The sequence below is a fragment of the Aquarana catesbeiana genome, linkage group LG03 (assembly GCF_042186555.1).
Source record: "Aquarana catesbeiana isolate 2022-GZ linkage group LG03, ASM4218655v1, whole genome shotgun sequence".
In the NCBI taxonomy this organism is placed as follows: Eukaryota; Metazoa; Chordata; class Amphibia; order Anura; family Ranidae; genus Aquarana; species Aquarana catesbeiana.
In genome coordinates, this window is record NC_133326.1 from 375,105,943 (window position 1) to 375,126,950 (window position 21,008).

Here is a 21,008-nt window from a genome sequence, read left to right on the forward strand (position 1 = left end):
GATCCCACGGAGCAGAGGAACGCAAGCAGGATCTTGTCGGAAACATCCACCCTAAGACACCCACTCCTTCGCTCGGTACCCCTGTGGGGGTGATTGTCTCTGGTGAGTGGGGAAGGACAGGGGGGAGCACTTCAAGTCACCAACTGATATGAGCACGGAAGTCACGGTTCACTGTTCCTGGCATCCATGAACTGCACGTTTACTGGACTTTGTTCCGTATTTCTATTTCTCATAGAGACTCTCGAGGATTTTTAACATATATGGTCATATGGTAGAGCCTTATTAACAATTGCGTATGTACGCACATAATTGGTTGTTTAAAATCTGTTTTTATGTCACATGAGCCTCACTGCGATTTAATATATGGTAGCACAGAGGTCAGGTCAGCTGACCGGTTTAAATTAACATATTTGGGAGGTCACATATATGATATTGTACTGTTACGTAATATTAATTAGAGTTTTTCACTATTATTGCTGCTAGCTCCATAGGGGCGCCACACTGTCACAAAACTTTAGATCTTTGGGGTTATTATTTTTCATACATATGTTGTACACAATTTTTATATAATTCTAATAACACACGGCACTTACTTTCATTTTTTCTAATACACAAGGATTGTATACTTAGTCCTATTACTTTTTATTGTTTTCTTCTTTATTTATGATTTTTACACATATGGCAGTTCTTTTATAGATTATAGTTAATTTCACGTATGGTTTTAGGAGACAATCCATTATTTGCATATCTCACTTAGATACTGCATGACTTAATAGATTCTACATCCTTAATTAATTAAATATTGTTAATAGGGCAGTGCCAATTTTTCCCAACCATTCCTTATATTTAATCACTAATGTTTTTTTTATTTTTTGCTAAACAATTCAAAAAGTCTGAAAATCTTGAAAAAAAAAAGTTTTTCTTCGTTTCTGGTTTAAAATTTTGTATATAAGTAGGTTTTCTCCTTCACTGGTTAGATGGCACTGATGAGGAGGCACTAATATGCAGCACTGATGGGCAGCCTTTGTGGGCACTGATAGGTGGAAATTATGGGCACTGATGTGCACTAATGGGTGGCACAGCTTTGATTGGACACAGCTGATCACACCGTGATCAGAGGTGCGATGTGTCAGAGCGACACACCGCACTACCAAGGGCATGCACAAGCAGCTTGTTCTGAAGGACTTCATATGACTTCCAGTCAGAACGGGAGAGCCAACGTCCAGTTGTCATTCTGCTGTAGGCCAGACAGGAAGGTGTTAAAGAACTTCATTCTAATGAATAGGATACTGCTTTAAAATAAGGTGTTGCTGAATTTCAGTAATAGGCCAATTAATACTTTTAAAGTGGGAGCAAACTCCCATGCATGATTTTTACCTATAGGTAAGCCTATAGCCATTGACATCACCAGCGCATGCGCTCTGAAGGCACAGCATACCATACTGTTCTTTCAGAGTCCTGTGCTGTGAACTGGAGCTCCCGCGTGCATGCGTGGGAGTGGCGTCATTGCGAACCCAGAAAGAAGACCAGGTGAAGATGGAAGCGCCTTCTGCGGTGACAGCGCACCGCTGGAGTGCTCCATTTTAGGGTAAGTTTCACATAATGTGCTATTATGGCTTTATCTTGCAGGATTTAAAAAAAAAAAAAAGTTTACTGTAAAATTCACCTTTCTCAGACTACGGAGAAATTTATAAAATGTATGCAGACTGAAAAGCAGAAAACATCTGTACTTAACAGAAGATATTTTTGTAAACACGTTTGTAAAAAGTAGAGATTAAGTGAGGGGGCTCTACACTCAAGTGCATGGTACAATCATAGATGATAATATCTGTGATGTTCAATAAATAAAATAGGAACATACAAAATCAATAAACTTCCTAAATAAAGTGCATAGAAAACAAAGCGTATTAAATATTAATTAACTGATTATTAAACAGTTCTTCAAATAAAGTTCATTGTGCCCTTCTGAACAAATATGCTTGATTCTCCAGTGTGGAAGGGCCTCCTGATGACATCTTTCGCTGAAACGTATGTTGAGGTGTAACTTCCAGGTCCCGATCTTCCGGTCCCAAGCATTGGGCAGGTGGAATGCACTCTGGCTCCAGGTCTTGAGCGGAGTGACGGTGAACCCTAACATTGTATTAAGCAGACATTTCCAGTGCTGGAGAGAGCACCATTCATGTAAGCAGCTTCTGCATGTTTTTAAATAATTTTTTAATAAACAGTATTACACACTATGTAGTTTTTACTGATTTAAGGTGGCATGGCAGAGTGGAGGAGTACAATACTGGATCCATGACAATTGTATTATGTATGTGAACAGCCATAGGGAAACTCAGCATTCAAGCAATTATCTACCTTCTTTTTAGTTAAAGAGGTCATGGCAATCTTGTGAGTTATATTCCATCACAGCACACTGGATGCGAAGAATCAAGAATATTTGTCCAGAAGGGCACAATGATATTTTAAAGCACTTTTATTGTTTATTGCACATTACTTAGGAAGTTCATTGATTTTGTATGTTACTATTTTATCTATTGAACATCACAGGTATTATCATCCACGATTGTACCATTCACTTGAGTATAGAGCCCATCACTTAATCTCTATTTAGTACAGTGTTTTATACACATTTGGGGATCGCAGCTTTACAAATATATTTTGTTCCATAACATTTTTAAACACATTGGCGCAAGGTATAATTAGTATTTCTTTCACCTAAAAGAGGTCTAGGTTTTTTTTTTTTAAAGAATCATACTTACCTAGGTGGATGCAGCATCAGCCGATGCTGCATCTGTCCCTCGGCGCCTCTACACTGAGAACCAAGCGATTGAACACCGCCGATCGCTCAGTTCTCAAAGCTCAGTGAGCAGAGAGCTGCAGACTGTCAGTCACAGCTCTCTGCTCTACCCCCTCCTCGCTCACTGGGGCTCTGGGCTGTTGAGGGGCGGGGGTGGCGGGCTCAGGCTCTCAGAGGTTTGCTGAGAGGCTGAGCTGGTTGTTGGTCCAGGGATCTAGGTGGATCCCGACTCCATGGTCGTGATGACGTGGAGCCTGGACTGAATTCAGTGACGTTGGCAGAGAGCGGACTTCAGCCCGCTCTCCACAGGAGAAGTACAACAAAACAGCTTTGGCTGTACTTCTTTAATGGTAAAAACGTATGCAACTTCACTATAAGTATATTATAATAAAATGCTATAATAAATAGTAAAAAAAAAAAAAAATTACTGCACCTACACACACTTCTGCACCTGTCGCCACTGCATCAATACACCCAATACCAATGCATTAACACAAGTTTCCTCACCTACCACCACTTGAACAGACACACACTTTCCTACTGCCACACACTTTTACATCCACTGTAACTACACCAATGCATGCTTCTTTACCTCTCACTTATTCTCTCATCACCACTGCAAAAACTTGCACTTCCATAATAATCCCTATGTTTGCAAATGTGACTGGTAGCTCCCTACTTGCTACAGGCTTCCTAAAACTGTACGTGTTATTATATAGAGCTCTACAAAAAAATAAGAAATGGCAGAAATCAGCCCAGACACAGCTGTAAAGCACAAGTTCAGTCACACCTAGGACCAGTAGTGTTCCACCACCACAACACTACTTGATATAACCATTCATCAAAAGGCACGGGTAACCATAAAACAGAAAAGAAAACCCATAGTGCTCTCCATAACAAAACGTTTTACTTAGCCCAATAAATTAAAAACACTTACAAAAGATAAAATGCAGCAAGGCCAATACTTGTGTATTCCCAGCTCACCACACAGAACTCAAAAATTACGTCACAGGCTCAGCTCCACCCCCCTATATGCGTTGCATCCTGTAATTGGTCTTTATCAGTAGCTTTTATGGTTACCCATGCCTTTTGATGAATGGTTACATCAAGTATTAAAGAGTGCACAGTACCTGGAGCAGACCCGAAAAGGGGTGATATAAACGAGCAGATTTGACTGTCTGATTCCATTGATTTGCCTGCGAATGATTGGCACTTTTGGAAAACTGAATATACAGTTTCTATGTATGGCACAGTGGTGATGTGATTCTATCACAGCTTATGGACTGAGTTTAATGGACTTCTATTATTAATTGCGCTACACTATTTAATTTGCATATCAAGCACCGAGGGAGAGTTGTGGAATCACCTGCACAGTGTTTGAGCCAGCAACTATATTGAAAAAATTGTTTATTTTTTGTTTGTTTGCTTTTTTTAATTAATTTTCAGATTGAGCTGATTGTAGTTATATTTCATTTAATATGATAGATCCGTCTCCTTTATAGCTGTTGTCTGATTTGCCATGAGGGAGGAAGATAGGTTGGACCTCATAACCAGGTTTTTGAAGCACCAAGCAAGCATGGGGCAAAGTACAAAGAGGCAAAACAATGTAAATGTAGTGAGAGTTCTTCTATGAAGTGGAACTAAGCAGAAAAAAAAAAATTGTGAGCTGGCAGGCTATTTATTGCAGAAGGGACATGTTATTTCACTTCTGCAATAAAGCAAACTCACCTGCCTGTTTGCATTCCACTTTAGAATGTACACTGAGCTGAGCATTCATGCAATGAATGAAATCTTATGTGCACGTGTTGGGGTTATGCAATTCTGGCCCAGCCAAGAATACGACTGAAGGTCCTAAATCTGGAAAAGGCTTAGTGAAGATTTTGGTGCTGACAAGGTGAGTTTAGTTATGTTTAAATACAAAGCATGTTAACATGAGTGTGTTACTGCACTGCACTAGTGTGAATATAAACTTAAATCATTTCTGTTGAGCTCAATAAAACACATTAAGCTCAATTCACAATGCTTTAATAAAAGGATATGAATCTATTTTTGCAATGTTTCTGCAATTTTTAAATCTCATTGGGCTTACATTTTGGTCTGGTGACACTGGGACTGGTGTGCCAGTGGTCAGGGACACGGTTACTGGCTGCACTGGCCATGATGACAGTGGCGTGGTGTGGATAGTGATCAGAACATTGTTGCTGGCCTTCACTAATCTGGTGGCACAGAGACTGTTGTGGTGGAGATCAGGAACACTGTTGTTGGCTACATTGGTTTGGTTACACTGGGACTGTTGTGGCACTGATCTGCAACACTGCTGTTGGCCTACACTGGTTTGGTGACTTAGGGACCCGTGTGGTGGCGATCAGGAATACTGTTGCTGGCTGCATCAGTCTGGTGGTGTTCAGGAACACTGAGCCATCTGGCCATTTAAGTTCAATGCCTGGATAGCAAATGGTTAAGATCTGTTTGTCTAAACTGCACTGCTATATGATCTGTACTATTTGTTAGTACACTGTAACCCCTAGTCACATAGGGTGTTCACAGACTGTCACTGCCTGTTTGCAATACCACGGTCACAACAAGAGAATGCAAATGAAATTACAGAGTGGAACATTTTCATTAACTGACCTTGTCGGAGAAGAATCATTCGATGTTGAAGATGTTGGCATAGGGCTTGATGGAGCAGAAAACATTGGGCAAGTCAGTGGTGATGTTGGACTTGGATTTAGTAAGCTGACCAAAGAAAAAAAAACTTGTTACAAATGATTACGGACAATATATTAAAACTACACCAAAATATTTTTATTTGTACACTTTTTCTTGCAAATTTAGAGTTATTTGGGCAAAAATGTATTTTTTAAAAATTTTGTTTACTTATTTATCACAATACATTGCTCTACTCTTTCATCTCCTTAACATCCTTATCTGTATAAACCAAATTTCAGCTGGAGTTAGATGTGTTGTTGACAGTTAAACCACAAAAAAAGAATGTGTACGATTGTTAAGGCAATGCTTAAGAAGAAAATAACAGCTGGGTAGCTGAGAAAAACCATATTATGGAATGCACATTTCCAGCCTTTGATACTGAGCCAAAACTGGGTTTCTCCAGACATAAGCTGGTCTTATAATTAACTAGACCTTCATTACTCATTTGTGGTACAGTGCGCAGTTTCAAGAACGGAATTATATATGAGGATGCAGACGGTAAGAAAAAAAAAAAAAAAGAAAAGACTAACAATGGTAATATGACTATTGCAGTTCTAATTGGAAATTAAATAAAAGGAAATGTTTTGCTGCATGCACTTGCATCCTTTTTTGTGTGGTGTCTGAAGTGGGTTTCCGTGTTATAGAGGTATTATTTTTAATTTCCAGTGAGAAAATTTCTATCTTACCTTCAACCTAAAATTCAAAACTAAAGTTGGCTTTTAACCATTTGAGCCCCGGAAGGATTTACCCCCTTCATGACCAGGGCATTGTTCGCTATACAACACTGTGCTACTTTAACTGGCAATTACACGGTCATACAATACTGTACAAAAATGAAATTTTTATAATTTCTTTCACACAAATGGTGGTATTTGATTACCACTGTAGTTATTTATTGCAATATAAATTGAATAAAAACAAAAATTTGGAAAAAGAAAGCGGTATTTTCCACTGTTATAAAACATTTAATAAAATCTAATTTCTTCATAAACTTAGGCTAAAATGTATTTTGCTACATGTGTTTAGTAAAATAAAATCCTAATAAGTATATCTTCATTGGTTTGTGTTAAAGTTATAGTGTCTATGAACTATGGTATAAATATTTGAAAATTAATCAATCATGATGTAAATATGGCCCATCTCATTTCTTGATGCCCTTAAATGCCAGGACAGTACAGATACCCCCCAAATTACCCCTTTTTGGAAAGTAGACAGTCTGATGCATTTAGTAAGAGGCATGGCAAGTTTTTTCAAGTTGTAATTTTTTGTCATAATTTTGTTTGAAAATGAAGAAATTGAATAAAATGTGTTTTTTTTTTTCACAATTTTTTTTCATATCGTCACCAGTGCAGTACAGCATCATCATATGACTTATGTAGTGGTGATCAGGGACACGGACTGGTAATGGTATGTTAAAAATAATAATAATAATATTTTTCTATTCAATTTTTATAAACTTTTTTTCTATTTGTCCTCATTTCAAAAAGTATAAGGAAATCTTTCAAACAGGAGAGAGATAGAAGCAAAATTGTTCTAGGTAAAATTGGGAAACGTGAGAATCTCTGTCAGGTGTTGAATGCAGTCTGGGTTATCACTAGAATATTTTTTCTCTCAGTTCCTGTGCAGGTGATGGGTAAAGCTGGGTAAAGAGACTCATTTTTTTTTTTTATTTGTTAAACAAAAGAAATACCTCCCCGTCCCCTCCCCCCCAAAATATGCCAGGCTTTAGATTAGGAAAGGACACAAGGAGGGGCCCCATTGTATGTAGAGGGAATAGGGTAAGATTTGGGCTTTAACTTTGACAAATCTAACAAAAATAGTTCCTAACACAGAAGACCAGATCATCCACACCATATAGAACACCATATGAGCTTAGCCGAACTTTATTTAAAAGCATTAACCTTTGGATGTCTGCTACATGCTGTTTAATGCAGTATTCTACAACACATACACCATTGATCTTATTGACTAAACAAGGTGAAAAAAGCAATAAAGCACACCAACCAATTCAGCTTTTATCAGCCAATCTGTTCTAAAGTTGCCAATAAAAAGGTCCATTATCGCCCAAGCTGAAATAATTTAGAATGGTATTGGTATTGCAAATGATCAGCATATATAACAATCAAGAAGATGTTTGTTTTTTTAAGAGTCACTTGCTTAGATATTGTTTCAGGTGACTAAAAATCTGGTTGTAAAATTGAAGGTCTGATTTATCTCTGTCTGCTACACAATTCTAAAGTTTATTTATCACACTATCAAATCTCATAAAGCTAGCTATAGGTGTATGTGAAGGATCCAGTTGAACTCGTGTATGATTCTAATTTGTAGGTGGTTGGCTTTCATGACTTACTGCATAACAATTTTTCTTTGCACTTTGCTAATGAATGAATTCTAATTTATATGTTAAACCACCCAAAACAACCCCATTCAAAAAAGTAAATAAACATATCAATAGCAAGTTTGCCACACAAATTAATAAAAAGTAGTGCCATTTTTCAACAGTCTTACATTGAATTTTCCTTAGGTAATAAAACATGCTTTTAATATTGTTTTTCAGGTTCCTGTGCATTCTCCTGTAGATACAAGCAATGCCAGTATCTTGAAGGTTAATGCTTAAAGGCTTATGAATGACGGCATCAATCTAAGTCCTTCCTATGTCCTCAGCTGCCCTTCATGAAAAGACAAGAGTTGCGTTATATGAACTGTTTGAGGATCAGATCACAAAGACCAAACGGATTTTAATGTATTGCACTTTCTGAAAACATTGAAAGGATATTGAAGAAAGCATCAATGCAAAACCATGATGGGACTGCTGCCAATGTGGAGAGAGGACCAATTACTCATGCTCTGTAGCTAAGCACAATTGGTCTATATCTGTCAAACATAACTGATCACTGAGTAATAGTAGTCCCAGTTGGGACACTGAACGCAAACAAATCTTAGTTTGCAGAAGTTCCATGTATATTAGATAAAATGGCTGACATCCAATCTACACACAAGCAAGCTTATTAACTGTGCAAGTCCCTTATACAAAATGTTTTAATGCTCTAGAAAGTAGTTCAGAAAGTGAAGGGATGGTAGACTTTAGACTGGTATTACTTCAACACTTGCTGTACTGCTGTCTTAAAAATCTCTATGTGGTGTAATTCTTCTGGGTCTTTTTATAAATGATTTCATTTAAAATTCACCCAGCTTTCATTTCAGACTCAAACATTTTTTTTTTTTTTTTTTTTATGGGAGGGGGAAGCAGCATAAGAGTTGGGTATGCTGCAGTGCAACGCAGGGCTTTTTTTCCCTCAAACAATAGGTGCTGGAACTTAACCACGGCTCCACAAAACACCTCCCCTACACACACCCTTCAAATCATATCAAATAATGGGTGTATTCAGTCAAATTTCAGGAAAACAGTAGGAGGGTCTTAAAGGAGCATTAAATACCAGGATTGCATTACATACAGAGTGCAGAGCTGTCATTTGTAAACACAGAAACCAGACTTCTGTGTTTGCAAGTGATTGTGGTGAGCAGGCACCAAAGGGTCTGAGCCAGAGGTGGTGGAACTGAGTTCCACCAAGTTCCCCCTGAAAAAAAGCCCTGAGTGCAATATCATGCAGATAGGAGAAGACAGCAGATAAGTGAGGGAGAGAGATGAGCTCATCAATATGCGGTTTCTCTTTTCACTTTTGGGTAGGAAGGAGATCTGTAAGTGAAATTGCATTTGCAGTAGTCAGATCCCCATTCCAGGAAAGGCTTTAGGGCTTTTTCACAGGTGGCTGAGACACAGTTCTACTGCCCACGGCCACACACCAGAATTCTGCCAGCCTGATAGGGCTGTACATATGCTGTGGCTGCTTTGTGACAATTTTACAATTTTAACTTGGACTGCAGAGCTTGGCAGGTGGCACCGCCTGTCAAACTCACCCATTGAGATCAATGTGGTTACACTGCAACTGCAAGGAAAACTCTTGGCTCACATTTGCGGTGCAGTAAAATGAAAAAAAAAAAAAAAAACAGGCGTCAAGAGGTGGCAGTAGCACTTCTTAAATGCCTGCCATCTGAAGCTATACCACCCTCTAAAAAGCAATGCACTGCAAATTGCTTTTCAGAGGATGGCAAGCATTACTGCCTGTCAGAAAGAGCCTTTACTGTGTGGCAAGGGTATGTGAATATCAGAAATGGATGGAGAGAAATACAAATCAGATCACATATGTATTTCATGTTCTAATTTGTTTGAAGTTCGCACCAGCTAATAACCTACCTTCAAGCTTAGCTCCCACAATGCCACAAACTCTTCCCCTAGTCTACTCTATGAAAGTTGTGGTGGCAGGCAGCGAGGTGTAGTGCAGAGAGTTTACAGAGATAACCGTTTTGGTTGCTGAATATTAACTGCTCCTCTGTTGTAAAGAAAGTATTGGGAAAGTATAGTAGATTAGTGCTTGGGCTTGCCTTATAGCTCTGGGTCCTGAGTTTCAGACCCACTTAGGACACTATCTACATGGAGTTTGTACTTTCTCCCAGTGTCTGTCTACTCTTTATCTGGGTACGCCAGTTACCTCTAACAATTTAAAAACAATGTTAGTAGTAGTATGTTCATTGGTTTCCACCCACTCTGTATCTACAGTGTTTAAGAGCATTATTTTGTCAGCTCCTTCAAGGGCCAAGGAATGCAAACTCTTCCAAATGTAGCGCAGACCACTGACAGGTCCTGCTGATTTGTCCCAGATTTTCTTCATTTCTGGGTCCCCAGGACAGCCAGGCACGCCACATTTGAACATTCTCTCTCAAAATAACCAGGCAGTGGATGTATTTTTAGACCTTATTGCTGGGTAAACTTGGATGTGGTGCAGGGAAGCTTTATGATACCTTAGAATTTAGTGCACAAAGTATTTGGAGGACTCTCTCACTGTACTATTTTCAGGGGCATCCCCCCTCTTGGCAGAGAATAGAGACACAAGCACTTCTGGGACTCTCAGCGGGGCATATCCCACTTTAATAGAATTAACAAAGTCACACAAGCAGCAGGGCATATCCCACTCTCAGTAGGGTATATCCCAACTTTAGTAGCTATAACAAAGTCACACAAGAGGTTAAACAGCAGTCACTAGGATCCCACTTCCAGGCGTCTACTCATTGTGCCTCCAGATACTTGTATACCTCTATTGTCCAATATTGGCTAGACACTGTACCCTGTGACTCTCCAGGCCAGGCCCTCAGTGCACCCCCTTGACTTGGCTCAGAATAAGAAAAATGGTTTAGGAGATATTTGCAGAAATAGTGGCACCGATGTCTACGGCGCATGCACTGTAGACATTGGGTTTAGGCGCACTGAGCGTGCCATTTCTAACGGCGATCATGCCGTTAGTGGCGGCAGCAGCGCACATGCGCGGGAGTGACGTCATCGTGGCTCCAGCCAGTCACAGCGCCAGAGCCGCGATACCCGGAAGTCACTCTGGGATAGATGGCGGCGTCGGAGGAGGCGAACGAGGGCCGATACGGGGGCTTCAATATCAGGTAAGTAATTCATAATGAGCTAGTATGAGGCTTTACTTCCTCTTTAAATCACTTTTTTCAATTATATTGTTTTCTAACCTTCTATACAATATTTAGAACCCACCATCCCCACCTCATCCAAACAATATAAAAAAAAGGGAGAAGGAGAGGGGAGAGGGGAGGGGAGGAAGCAGAGGCAAAAGAGGGGCACAATCCACAAAAAAAAAAAAAAATTATTACAAAAAATATGTATGAAACCTACCATCAATGACAAGGGAAGAAAAAAAAAATTAAGACCCCCCTGCAAAAGAGAACGTACTCCCTTCCTAAGTTATGTGCAATCATGTATCTGTTATAAGTGCATTACATACCAAAAATGTGCATGAAGCCTACCATCAATGACGGGGGAAGAAAAACAAAACTAGAAAAAAAAAAAAAACATTTTAAGACCCCTGTAAAAGAGAGCATAACCCCTAACTTATGTGCAATTGTGTATCTATTATAAGTGTATTACTTAATGTTTGTGCCTTTGTCCATATATATTCCATATGATGGAAAAAAAATGCCCCTTTTACCCATTTACATGGCTCTGAGTGCTACCATGAAATGAAAATAAAGCTCTAATTTTTGGGCAATGTGATGGAATGAGACATGCATACCTTTCTGTTAAAAGAAGGCTCACCTCTGCTTTAGCACAGGTTCAGTTGGAGGTCTTTTTAATTTCTGTAGTCCCTTCTCACAATACACTTACACTTTCCTATCAGTGCTATACAAATACTGGAAATAAAATAATTACAGACTGTACTAAATTATCCCAGCAGAACCTCTTTACAATACTATATCCTTTTTCATCAGACCTATGTTCGTTTTAATATAAATACAGCCACATTCAGTTTGGTTACACAAAGAGATAAATTGTAAATACAGTCTCCTGCTATATAAATTAGAATGTGGCATGATATATTTTGCATATAATATTCTATGTGCAGCATAAACTGACATACCAACAGTGATTTATGTCAGCGGTTTAACCGTGAAGCCAGCAATATAAATCATCTCCTCTGCCCCAGTAATGCAATCCCCTTCAGAACTTAATGTATGAAAAACCTCATTGGCTTGCCATTTCCACCCCCAGAATTTCTGTGTTGTACAGTACTGTACCTTAAAGTATGTGGTACTTGCTGGGCAAACCGATAACTTGTTGTTACAGAGATCTCATGCACAACAACCACATAAAAGACATGTTTGTTTCAGAAAGAATGTGAGCTTGGAGACACTTGAAAGGCCAAACTTGCTAGTTTAGCAAAAATGTCTGGAAGTACTTAGTTCTTTCTGTGCATTGCAAGTGATTATGAAACAATATTAAGGGGGTAACAATAACGTCAACATACTGGCAGGCCAGTATAAGGATATGCAGATACCTGTATTAGCCACCATATTTATGACTTAAAGTGTACATTCACCTTTACAGGAAACCTGTAAGGTGAACTTACACTGGACCCCCTTCCCATCATCCCTGGTCCCACTGTACCTGAGGCTGGCGATCACCTGCTAGGAGACATCGGGTCGTCGATTTACCGGTCCAGGGATTTGAAATCCCTGTGGCTTTCCCTCTTCTTCTCCGCCACTGACAGGATGGGCTAGGCGGGTTCTGATTGGTCGACCAATTAGAATGCCTCCTATATGCACCTTTATGAGGTACTTTTAGAAGATTAAACCACAGGTATTTCATATCCCTGGACTGGTGGAGCGGCGACCCGATGTCTCCTAGCAGGTGATCGCGGCCTCAGGTACGGGGGGGGGGGGGGTTTTGATAGGGAGGGGGTTACAGTGTAAGTTCACCTCACAGATTTTCTGTAAAGGTGAACTTACCCTTTAAGCTCTAAAACAAATTCCAGGGGATCAGTAAAGCCATAAATAAAACTAAGGATATGGCGATTACAAGTCAAAGGTCAATATGATCAGCAAGTAAAGCCCAAGACTGTTGTAATATGTTGGCCAATTTATAATGTATAATATTGGCCAATGTATAATATTGTATTGGAGTATGGGTTGAGCAGAAATTGTCCAAGCCAACTCGATTTTAAGATAACAGTTGAAGATCCTTTGATGTGCTAATCTCATGCAAGTCTACCTAGGGGTGTGAGGTATGGGCTGTCAGTCTATTTGAACATTTCAAAGGGTATTCAGGTGGTATGTTAATCTAATCTAATTACATATATCTAAAGGGGACTTGTTGATGTTGATATGCGGGAGTGCAAATTGGGGTGGTTTATGACTACAGCTGTTCACGGCTGGGGGTTGTTGTCTGTTTGAAAGACTAAAGCTAATCAAAGGCCAATCAAATTGCTCAGCCATTCAATATTTAGTGAATATAACACGGCATTCAGTCTATAGGTTTAGTAAGTGAGGCTTGTGTGTGGAAGTTAGGCTTGTCTGTATGGGGGAAGTGAGGCTTGTCTGTGTATGCACACTCAGACCTAAGAACATGGGACTTTGAATTATATCTCCTCTGTCGGATTTCTTTGTCATCTGTGGACTTTGGACTTTGTTCTGTGTTGGAAGTCAATAAAGTGCATCTCTCTGGAAGAATTGGGTTGCTGCGGAAGAGTACTTACATCATCATCATTATAATAATACCTAAATATTAATTATCATACCCACTCTACATTAATATACCAGATCACTACAAAGACCTGTCCCAGAATTATCAAAGAATCTAAAGAATAAATATACGGACACCTGAGCATTCACGTATGTAAAAATGTGAGCACAATCACGTGTTCTCTGATAAAAATGCTGTCAACCAAAAGCTGGGAGTCCGTTGCACCGGTTCTCCCTAATCACCTTGCACATGGTGACAGATACACATGGATATCTCCCTGAGAAGAATGGAAGATAACAGCCTTTCCTCATACAAGTAGATTGGGCACCTGCAGTTGGTGCTTGTTAATGCCATTTTCTCAGTCAGAAATGTTTTAATTATCAAAGTGAAGGTCAACATTATGGCCACGTTTATCCTAAGAAATTTCTGGTCATGTCAGCTTGTGGTCACAGATGACTTCCAGCTCCCATATGCTGAAGCTTAAAATTCCTGGCCCCTGCAGAGTTGCATGTGCCACACACAGCCATCAAAACAAGCGAATGACTGTACTTGGATGTGATGGATTAGGCATGTGAGTGTTTCTGAATTAAAGTACCAAAAAGCAGGCCTCATGCACTGCCAGATAGGACTGTACAGCGTGGACAGAGCTGTGTAAATCTCATGACTGGATGGACAGAAATACAAATCATTAGACAAGTAAATAACTCTTATATGTGTTTCATCTTTTCTATTTAGCGGTTTTCCTTGAGCTCAGCCTTTAGGTAATTTGACGACTGATCATTTGATGATTGATGTAATTTCAGATGCCACGCTTTTCTACAATCTTATTTTAATCTAATTTTCTAATTTACTTTCGCATAACAATTTATCAAGCCTGACCATCCCTTTACTGACGCTCTTCTCTTAATATTAAAATTAGAAGCAACAATATACCTCTTTTTTTTTCTTCCTATTTTCATAAAGCCAAAAGTTTACCAAAAGTCCGTAAGCTAAGAAATTCTAAAAGTGCACGTTCATCTGTGTTTTTAAAGAAAATTTTTTTTTTTAAAAGAATTTTGTATTAACATTCTGGTTTCTAATACACAAATCCAGAGTTAGTTCCCAAATTTGAGAAAATTTGACAATCAATGAAATATTTTTTTTTACTACACAGTCACAACTTCCTCTATCACACTAAAATAGCGGCGGATGTGGTTGGATTGCATAATGACTACAAATCACACTGTATCATTGCAAAAATAAAAAAAAATAAAACCGTAAAAACTTGGCTGTCTTGCTAATTCCTTTGTTGAGGAGAAAAAGCATCTTCTATTCACCTTTATAACTCTACACCTGGCCAAACACCATATGATCTTATTGTACCATCTCCTTTAGATCTACCAACCACCATACAGTGCAAGGACCTGCCTAACTAGATACAAACTGAATGGATTGTTTAGGTTTGTCTTCATATTACATTATTTTGGTAAATCTAAAAAGGAGAATTTATAGATATCGTACAATTAGATTGTATAGTTAGAGCCTAGCAGCTAAGCTTCACTCATCTTTTTCTTTGTCCAATAGCAGCACATTTAACATCACACTTAAAGGTGTCTGCTCACATACTCAATGTTTTTCCAGAGCACCCTGGATGCCTTACATCTGAGGTGTTCTACTATACAATATAGCCTCCATAGCTTCTCCCTCTACCACTCTGCCTTATCTACTGAATTGACATCAAATGTGATGGTTTTGATATTGTCCTCATTGTCCAATATCAAGATATGGGGGCAGGGCATGAGCCATGTAGACTCCATGGAGGCTATGGTATAATAATAAAAAGTGCTCCCTGGGGCGTGGCCAAGATGGCGGACTGAGCAGACGTGCTTCTTGAGCTCTCCTGGAGTGTGATCTGACTATTCTATCCGTACCTAGTGACTGCGTGGATCGGAAAGATCCTGGCACATCTGGATGCCTTCTAAATCGTTTGGGAGTCAAAAGAAGAGTAAGCGACTGAGATTCCCTCCGTGTGCCGGTGGAAACCACCCCGATCTCCTGTACCCTTGATCCTCCTGCACGCCTTCACAATATGGCGTCTCAAACTGACCACAAGGAGACCTCTGCCCTGACAACTCCCGGCATACCGGAGGTTATGGCAGCTATTAGCTCCTGTCAAACTGCCCTCACATCAAAGATTGAAGAAGTGCAACTGGATGTGAGTTTAATTCGGCAGGATTTGGACAAATCAGATACCGGGTGTCGGAAACTGAACAACGTGTGGGAGATGTGGAAGACACAGTTACCGACCATGCTGCATCCATCCGAGCTCTGCAAACTAAAGTTCGGGCTTGGAATACAGAGCGGAGGACGCTGAGAACAAGAGCCGCCGGAACAATCTCCGGGTCGTGGGACTCCCGGAGCGGGTTGAGGGCTGGTCCCCTGCACTGTTCACAGAGGAACTCCTGCGCTCCCTGCTGCCAGCGGCCCAGCTCTCCCCGTACTTTGCTGTGGAGCGGGCCAATGGTGTTAAACCCAGGCATGGACCCGAGGGTGCCCCTCCCCGCACACTCATACTGCGGTTATTACATTTCCGGGATTGGGATGAGCTGCTTAGGGCTGCTTGGGCGGCTGGTGTACTGCCTTATCGCAATGGAAAACTACTACTGTTCCCAGACTACACAATGGAAACTCAGAGACAGCGCCGGTCCTTCGACAGTGTTAAAGCCGCTCTGCGCGCCAAAGGAATTAAGTACAGTGTCATGTTTCCGGCTAAACTGCGGGTGGTGGATGTAGAGACTGTACATTTTTTCACTGTCCCCAAAGATGCTGCTGCTTGGCTAGAGGCGCTGCCGCTGTAGCGCTGTCGTTCCAACTGCAGAATGATGCCTATGTTTTGTATACGGTCTCCGGTTACTGTTGGTACTGGTAAGCAACTTCTTCCACTCGGTTATGTTATACTGTAAGTTCCCTTGACTTTGTTTGCCCCAACTGAGTGCTCGGAGAAATACAGTGGATGTCCATACTGTTTGCAGTGCTGTTATATGCTCCCTGGATCACTGGGTCATTTGCTTGCTGTACCTACCTGGAAGCTCTTCTCCTTCTTAGAACTGATTCTGTTGGAGCTATATACCCTGTTGTTTCAACTTCCATTGGAATGCCTACTTCCTGCAACTGACTTCTAAGTGTGTGCCCCTGCTTTGTCAGGTGAAAGCAGTTATGGGGTGGGGGGTGGGGGAGGTTGGCTGTTGCTGACCAAGGTTTTTGTTATCTGTGGTTTTTTTTGTTTTTTTCTTTTTTATGTTCAGGTTATGTTGGTCTATTAAAAATGATACCCGCCCATGTTGGCGATTACGTGGGTATGATACTACTCAGAGGAGGTGGCACTCTACTGGGCTCTGCTGCACCCGGGAGAGCGGCCTACCCCCCTTGATCCAGGGGGCCTGGGTGCGACCACTGTTCTCCCTCCGATCTGTCCTCATAATACCTCTGATATGGCTAAATGTCTGATAGTGTCATGGAACGTACGGGGGCTTAACTCGGCCATTAAACGTTCCTTGGTACTCAATTACTTGCGAAACTCCACCCACACATCTGTATTTTGCAAGAAACGCACCTGGTGGGCTCAAGAGTCATGTGTCTGAAAAGGGCCTGGGTTGGTGCTCACTACCACGCCCCCTATTCTAATTATGCTAGGGGGGTCAGTGTTTTAGTCCACAGATCCTTGCCCTTTCAGCTCATGGATGTTAAACTAGACCCCAGCGGTCGTTATGTTATTATACATGCACTGATCTCTGAGACCCCCTATGTGTTAGTGGGGATCTACCTGCCCCCCCTGTGGATATTGATGTACTTCATAAGCTGATGCAACAGATTACGGTGTACAATGTAGATAATGTGTTGTTGTTAGGTGATTTCAATTTGGTACTGTCCAGGGAACTAGATAGGCTGCATTCCTCTGGCCCCCCGCAACATAGTCTTTCTCACTGGGCTACCACCTTCCACATGAATGATGTCTGGAGACATTTCCATATCTCAGACAGAGAATATACCTACCTCTCCACATCCTACCGGACCATGTCACGGATCGATTTGGCTTTTGCCTCCCTAGCAATGTTGCAGAGAGTGATCTCTACTGAGATCCTGTCTAGGGGTATCTCCGATCATGCTCCGTTGTCTGTCACCATTAGGTCCTCTCCAGTGGAGGGTGTGAGAGTCTGGAGACTGTCCGGGAGCTGGATTGCGGACCCGGAGATTCAAGCGGTAATGCCAGAAGCTCTATGCAATTTCTGGATAGACAATGCAGATTCTGCAGAACCTATGGTGCTCTGGGATGCCTTCAAGGCGTGGCTTGGGGGGAATTTATCACCCAGATAGCTCAGCAGTAAAGACAATCTGTGCAGTCTCTGCGGCAAATGGAGGAACAGGCGAAGTTACGCGAGGCAGCGTTTGTGCGGGGCCCGGTGCAGAGTAATTACACAGCTTGGAAGGACACGTTGAGGGACCTATCCTTGCTTAGAATAGATCTCATCAAGAAATCTATGATCGATTGTGCCCAAAGGGTGTTTAAGTTTGGGGACAAAAACGGCAGGCTGTTGGCCTGGTTAGCCAGAGGACAACAAGCAGTAACCCATATAGGGCGTCTGAGGGGGCCTGATGGTCGTCTTCTAACGCTACAAGCGGATATTAGTGAGAGATTCCTGAGTTTTTACCAGGCCCTGTACTCCTCTAGGGTCTCCTATAACAGCATAGACCTGCTTCATTATCTGGACCAGATCCAGCTCCCCTCCCTTGAAGCAGACAAAAGAGAAAAATTGGAAGAGGAAATTTCCCTGGAGGAAGTACAAGTGGCATTGGGCTCTATGCAAGCTGGGAAAGCCCCGGGGCCAGATGAGATCCCTATAGAATTTTACTCTACCTATCAGGAATTGTTGGCACCCAGGCTTAAGGCATTGCTGAAGCAATTCACGGCTCTGGAATGTCTACCTGATTCAATGTATGATGCAATAGTGGTGTTGGTGCCCAAGCCTGGTAAAGACCCCGAGGAGTGCGCCTCCTACAGACTGATATTGCTAATTAATGCTGACGCTAAACTGCTGGCAAAAATACTGGCCACCCGGCTTGGTAGAGTAATGGATGATCTTGTACATGCAGACCAACCGGGGTTTATGACTGGTAAAGGCACCGACATCAATATCCGTCGCTTATTTTTTAACCTGACTACCTATTATTTAGGTATTAGCGTATCAAGGGACCTGGGTTCCTTCCAGCGCCTTAATCTCCAGCCTATAGTTCAGCGTCTTAGAGATCGTTGCTCTCGTTGGGCTAATCTCCCACTTAATCTTCTTGGTCGCATTAATATTCTGAAGATGATTTATCTCCCCAAATGTACCTATATTTTCAGAAATTGTCCTGTCTGGTTATCCCCGACAAAGACATAGACAGTAGCATTGGATCTTTTCTGTGCCAGGGTGCTTCCCATCGGTTGGCCAGACAAACTCTCCAGCTTCCTGTAAGTTGCGGTGGCCTTGCCTTACCCAGCCTACTGGTGTACTATTGGGCAGCTATGCGTGTCACAGTGAGGTGGTGGTTTCAGCAATCCAGAGCAAATGCAGCTGTGTGTTTGGAGGCGGCCATAGTGGGTTCTCTTACGGAGTTGGGAAATTTGGTGTATAGGGGCTCCTCGGCGTATCCCTCCCTTCCGACCGCGGCAACCCTGCGGGTGTGGGGTATGTCCAGGCGGCGGTTTATGTCCCCTAATAGGTGGTCCCCCTTTTGCTCCTTGTGGGGTAATCCTTCTCTCCCTCACTTCAGAACTATCCCAGATCCAAAACTTTGGGCCCGCTATGGCATTAAGCTGCTAAGAGATGTGCTCCAGGCTGGATCTCTTCTCTCGTTTAGAGCTCTTGCAGACAGATTTGGCCTCCCTGCCTGGATGCAGTTTAGGTATCACCAAATGCGTCATGCAGCTAGGACACAGTTCCCATTGCCCCCCAGTCTCAAAGCAGACCCTATTGAGGAGTTGCTGGCACAGGAGTCCCTTGCTAAGATTATGTCTACATTGTAGCTCTCCTTCAAAAGGATTCACCCAAAATGGAAGCCCTATGGAATAAATGGAAGGCAGACTTAACTGATTTAGATAGAGAAACCTGGGAGGAATGTTTTGAGGATAGCTCTAAATTAGTGATTTCGTCTAGAGATAAGTTGATCCAAACAAAATTCTTACATAGGACATACTACACGCCCCAGAGACTGCATAGAATTTATCCGCTACGCTCCCCAAATTGCCTGTGTTGTCAGTCACCGGACAGCACCTTTTTTCACATGTTTTGGACTTGTCCTCGACTATCGAGGTACTGGGCTGAGGTGGGGGAAGTTATTAATATTCGCCTTCAAGCTGAATGTCCCATGGACGGCAGAGTTGGCCCTGCTAGGTATCCAGGATGACGAACAGAGACCTAGATATACTAAGATACTGATCTCACTATTGTTTTTTTACGCCAAAAAAGAAATCTTGTTGAAATGGAGCTCTCATTTGCCCCCACGATAAGATCATGGGAGGACTCAGTTAACGCAGTATTACCATTATATGAGCTAACCTACAAGTAGAGGGTGCCCTTTGAAGTACAAGCGGATTTGGCGGCCGTGGGCGGATCCCACATATAACACCTGCCCATAATTATTGAGACTTACAAGTGTACCAGTTTTTTCTTAAGATGATCCTGTGATGTCTTCCTCCCCTATTCCCCCCCTCTCCCCTCCCCTCCCACCCCCTTTTCCCTCCATATACTGTGTACTCTCTGATTATTGTATGGTTATTCTACTATCCATGGCGCCTGTTTTGTGCCAATACCTTCAAATCGTTATACTCCTTGTAGGATTATAACTGCATTTATCTACTGTCCAGACTAAAATGTATCATACCAACTTCATTTCTTTTTTTTCCCAATAAAGACCAACCTTGTTGTTAAAAAAAAAGAAAAAAGGGCTCCCCTGGCTATGGGGTTCGCTTGAAGATGTGGAAATACACTATACAGGCAAGCAGGTACCTGCAGAATCCTGCTACACAGACTAGGAGTCTGTTTACCTGTGTTTTACAGGTCACAGATTTATGTTAAATATAAGTAATCCATATTGCTCATCACGACTCATAGTTATATTTAAAAAAGGCACGAATCAATCTATTTCAACCAATAAAATGGAAAAAAAAAAGAAAAAAAAAATGTTCACAATCCTATACCCACAGTTGATCCAGAGGAATGCAAAAAACAAAACAAAAAAAAAACAGCAAAGCATGACCAAATTTGTTCCAGCAGGAGAAAATTAATTCCTTCCTGATCCCCCAACAGGCAATCGGATATTCCCCAGATCAACTTTACCTATAAATGTTAGTATCTAGTTATATTATGGACATTTAGAAAATAATCCAGG

At 41.4% G+C, this 21,008-nt stretch overlaps 1 protein-coding gene across 2 annotated transcripts in view; it reads right to left on the reverse strand.

Moving 5' to 3' along the window:
* Nucleotides 1-21,008, reverse strand: part of ARHGAP26 (Rho GTPase activating protein 26) — a 744,136-nt gene that overhangs the window by 56,214 nt on the left and 666,914 nt on the right. For both annotated transcript variants that reach the window (XM_073620639.1, XM_073620638.1), the window contains one exon: nucleotides 5,432-5,536. In XM_073620639.1, the coding sequence (XP_073476740.1) occupies nucleotides 5,432-5,536 (105 nt within the window). The remainder of the gene's footprint in view (nucleotides 1-5,431; nucleotides 5,537-21,008) is intronic.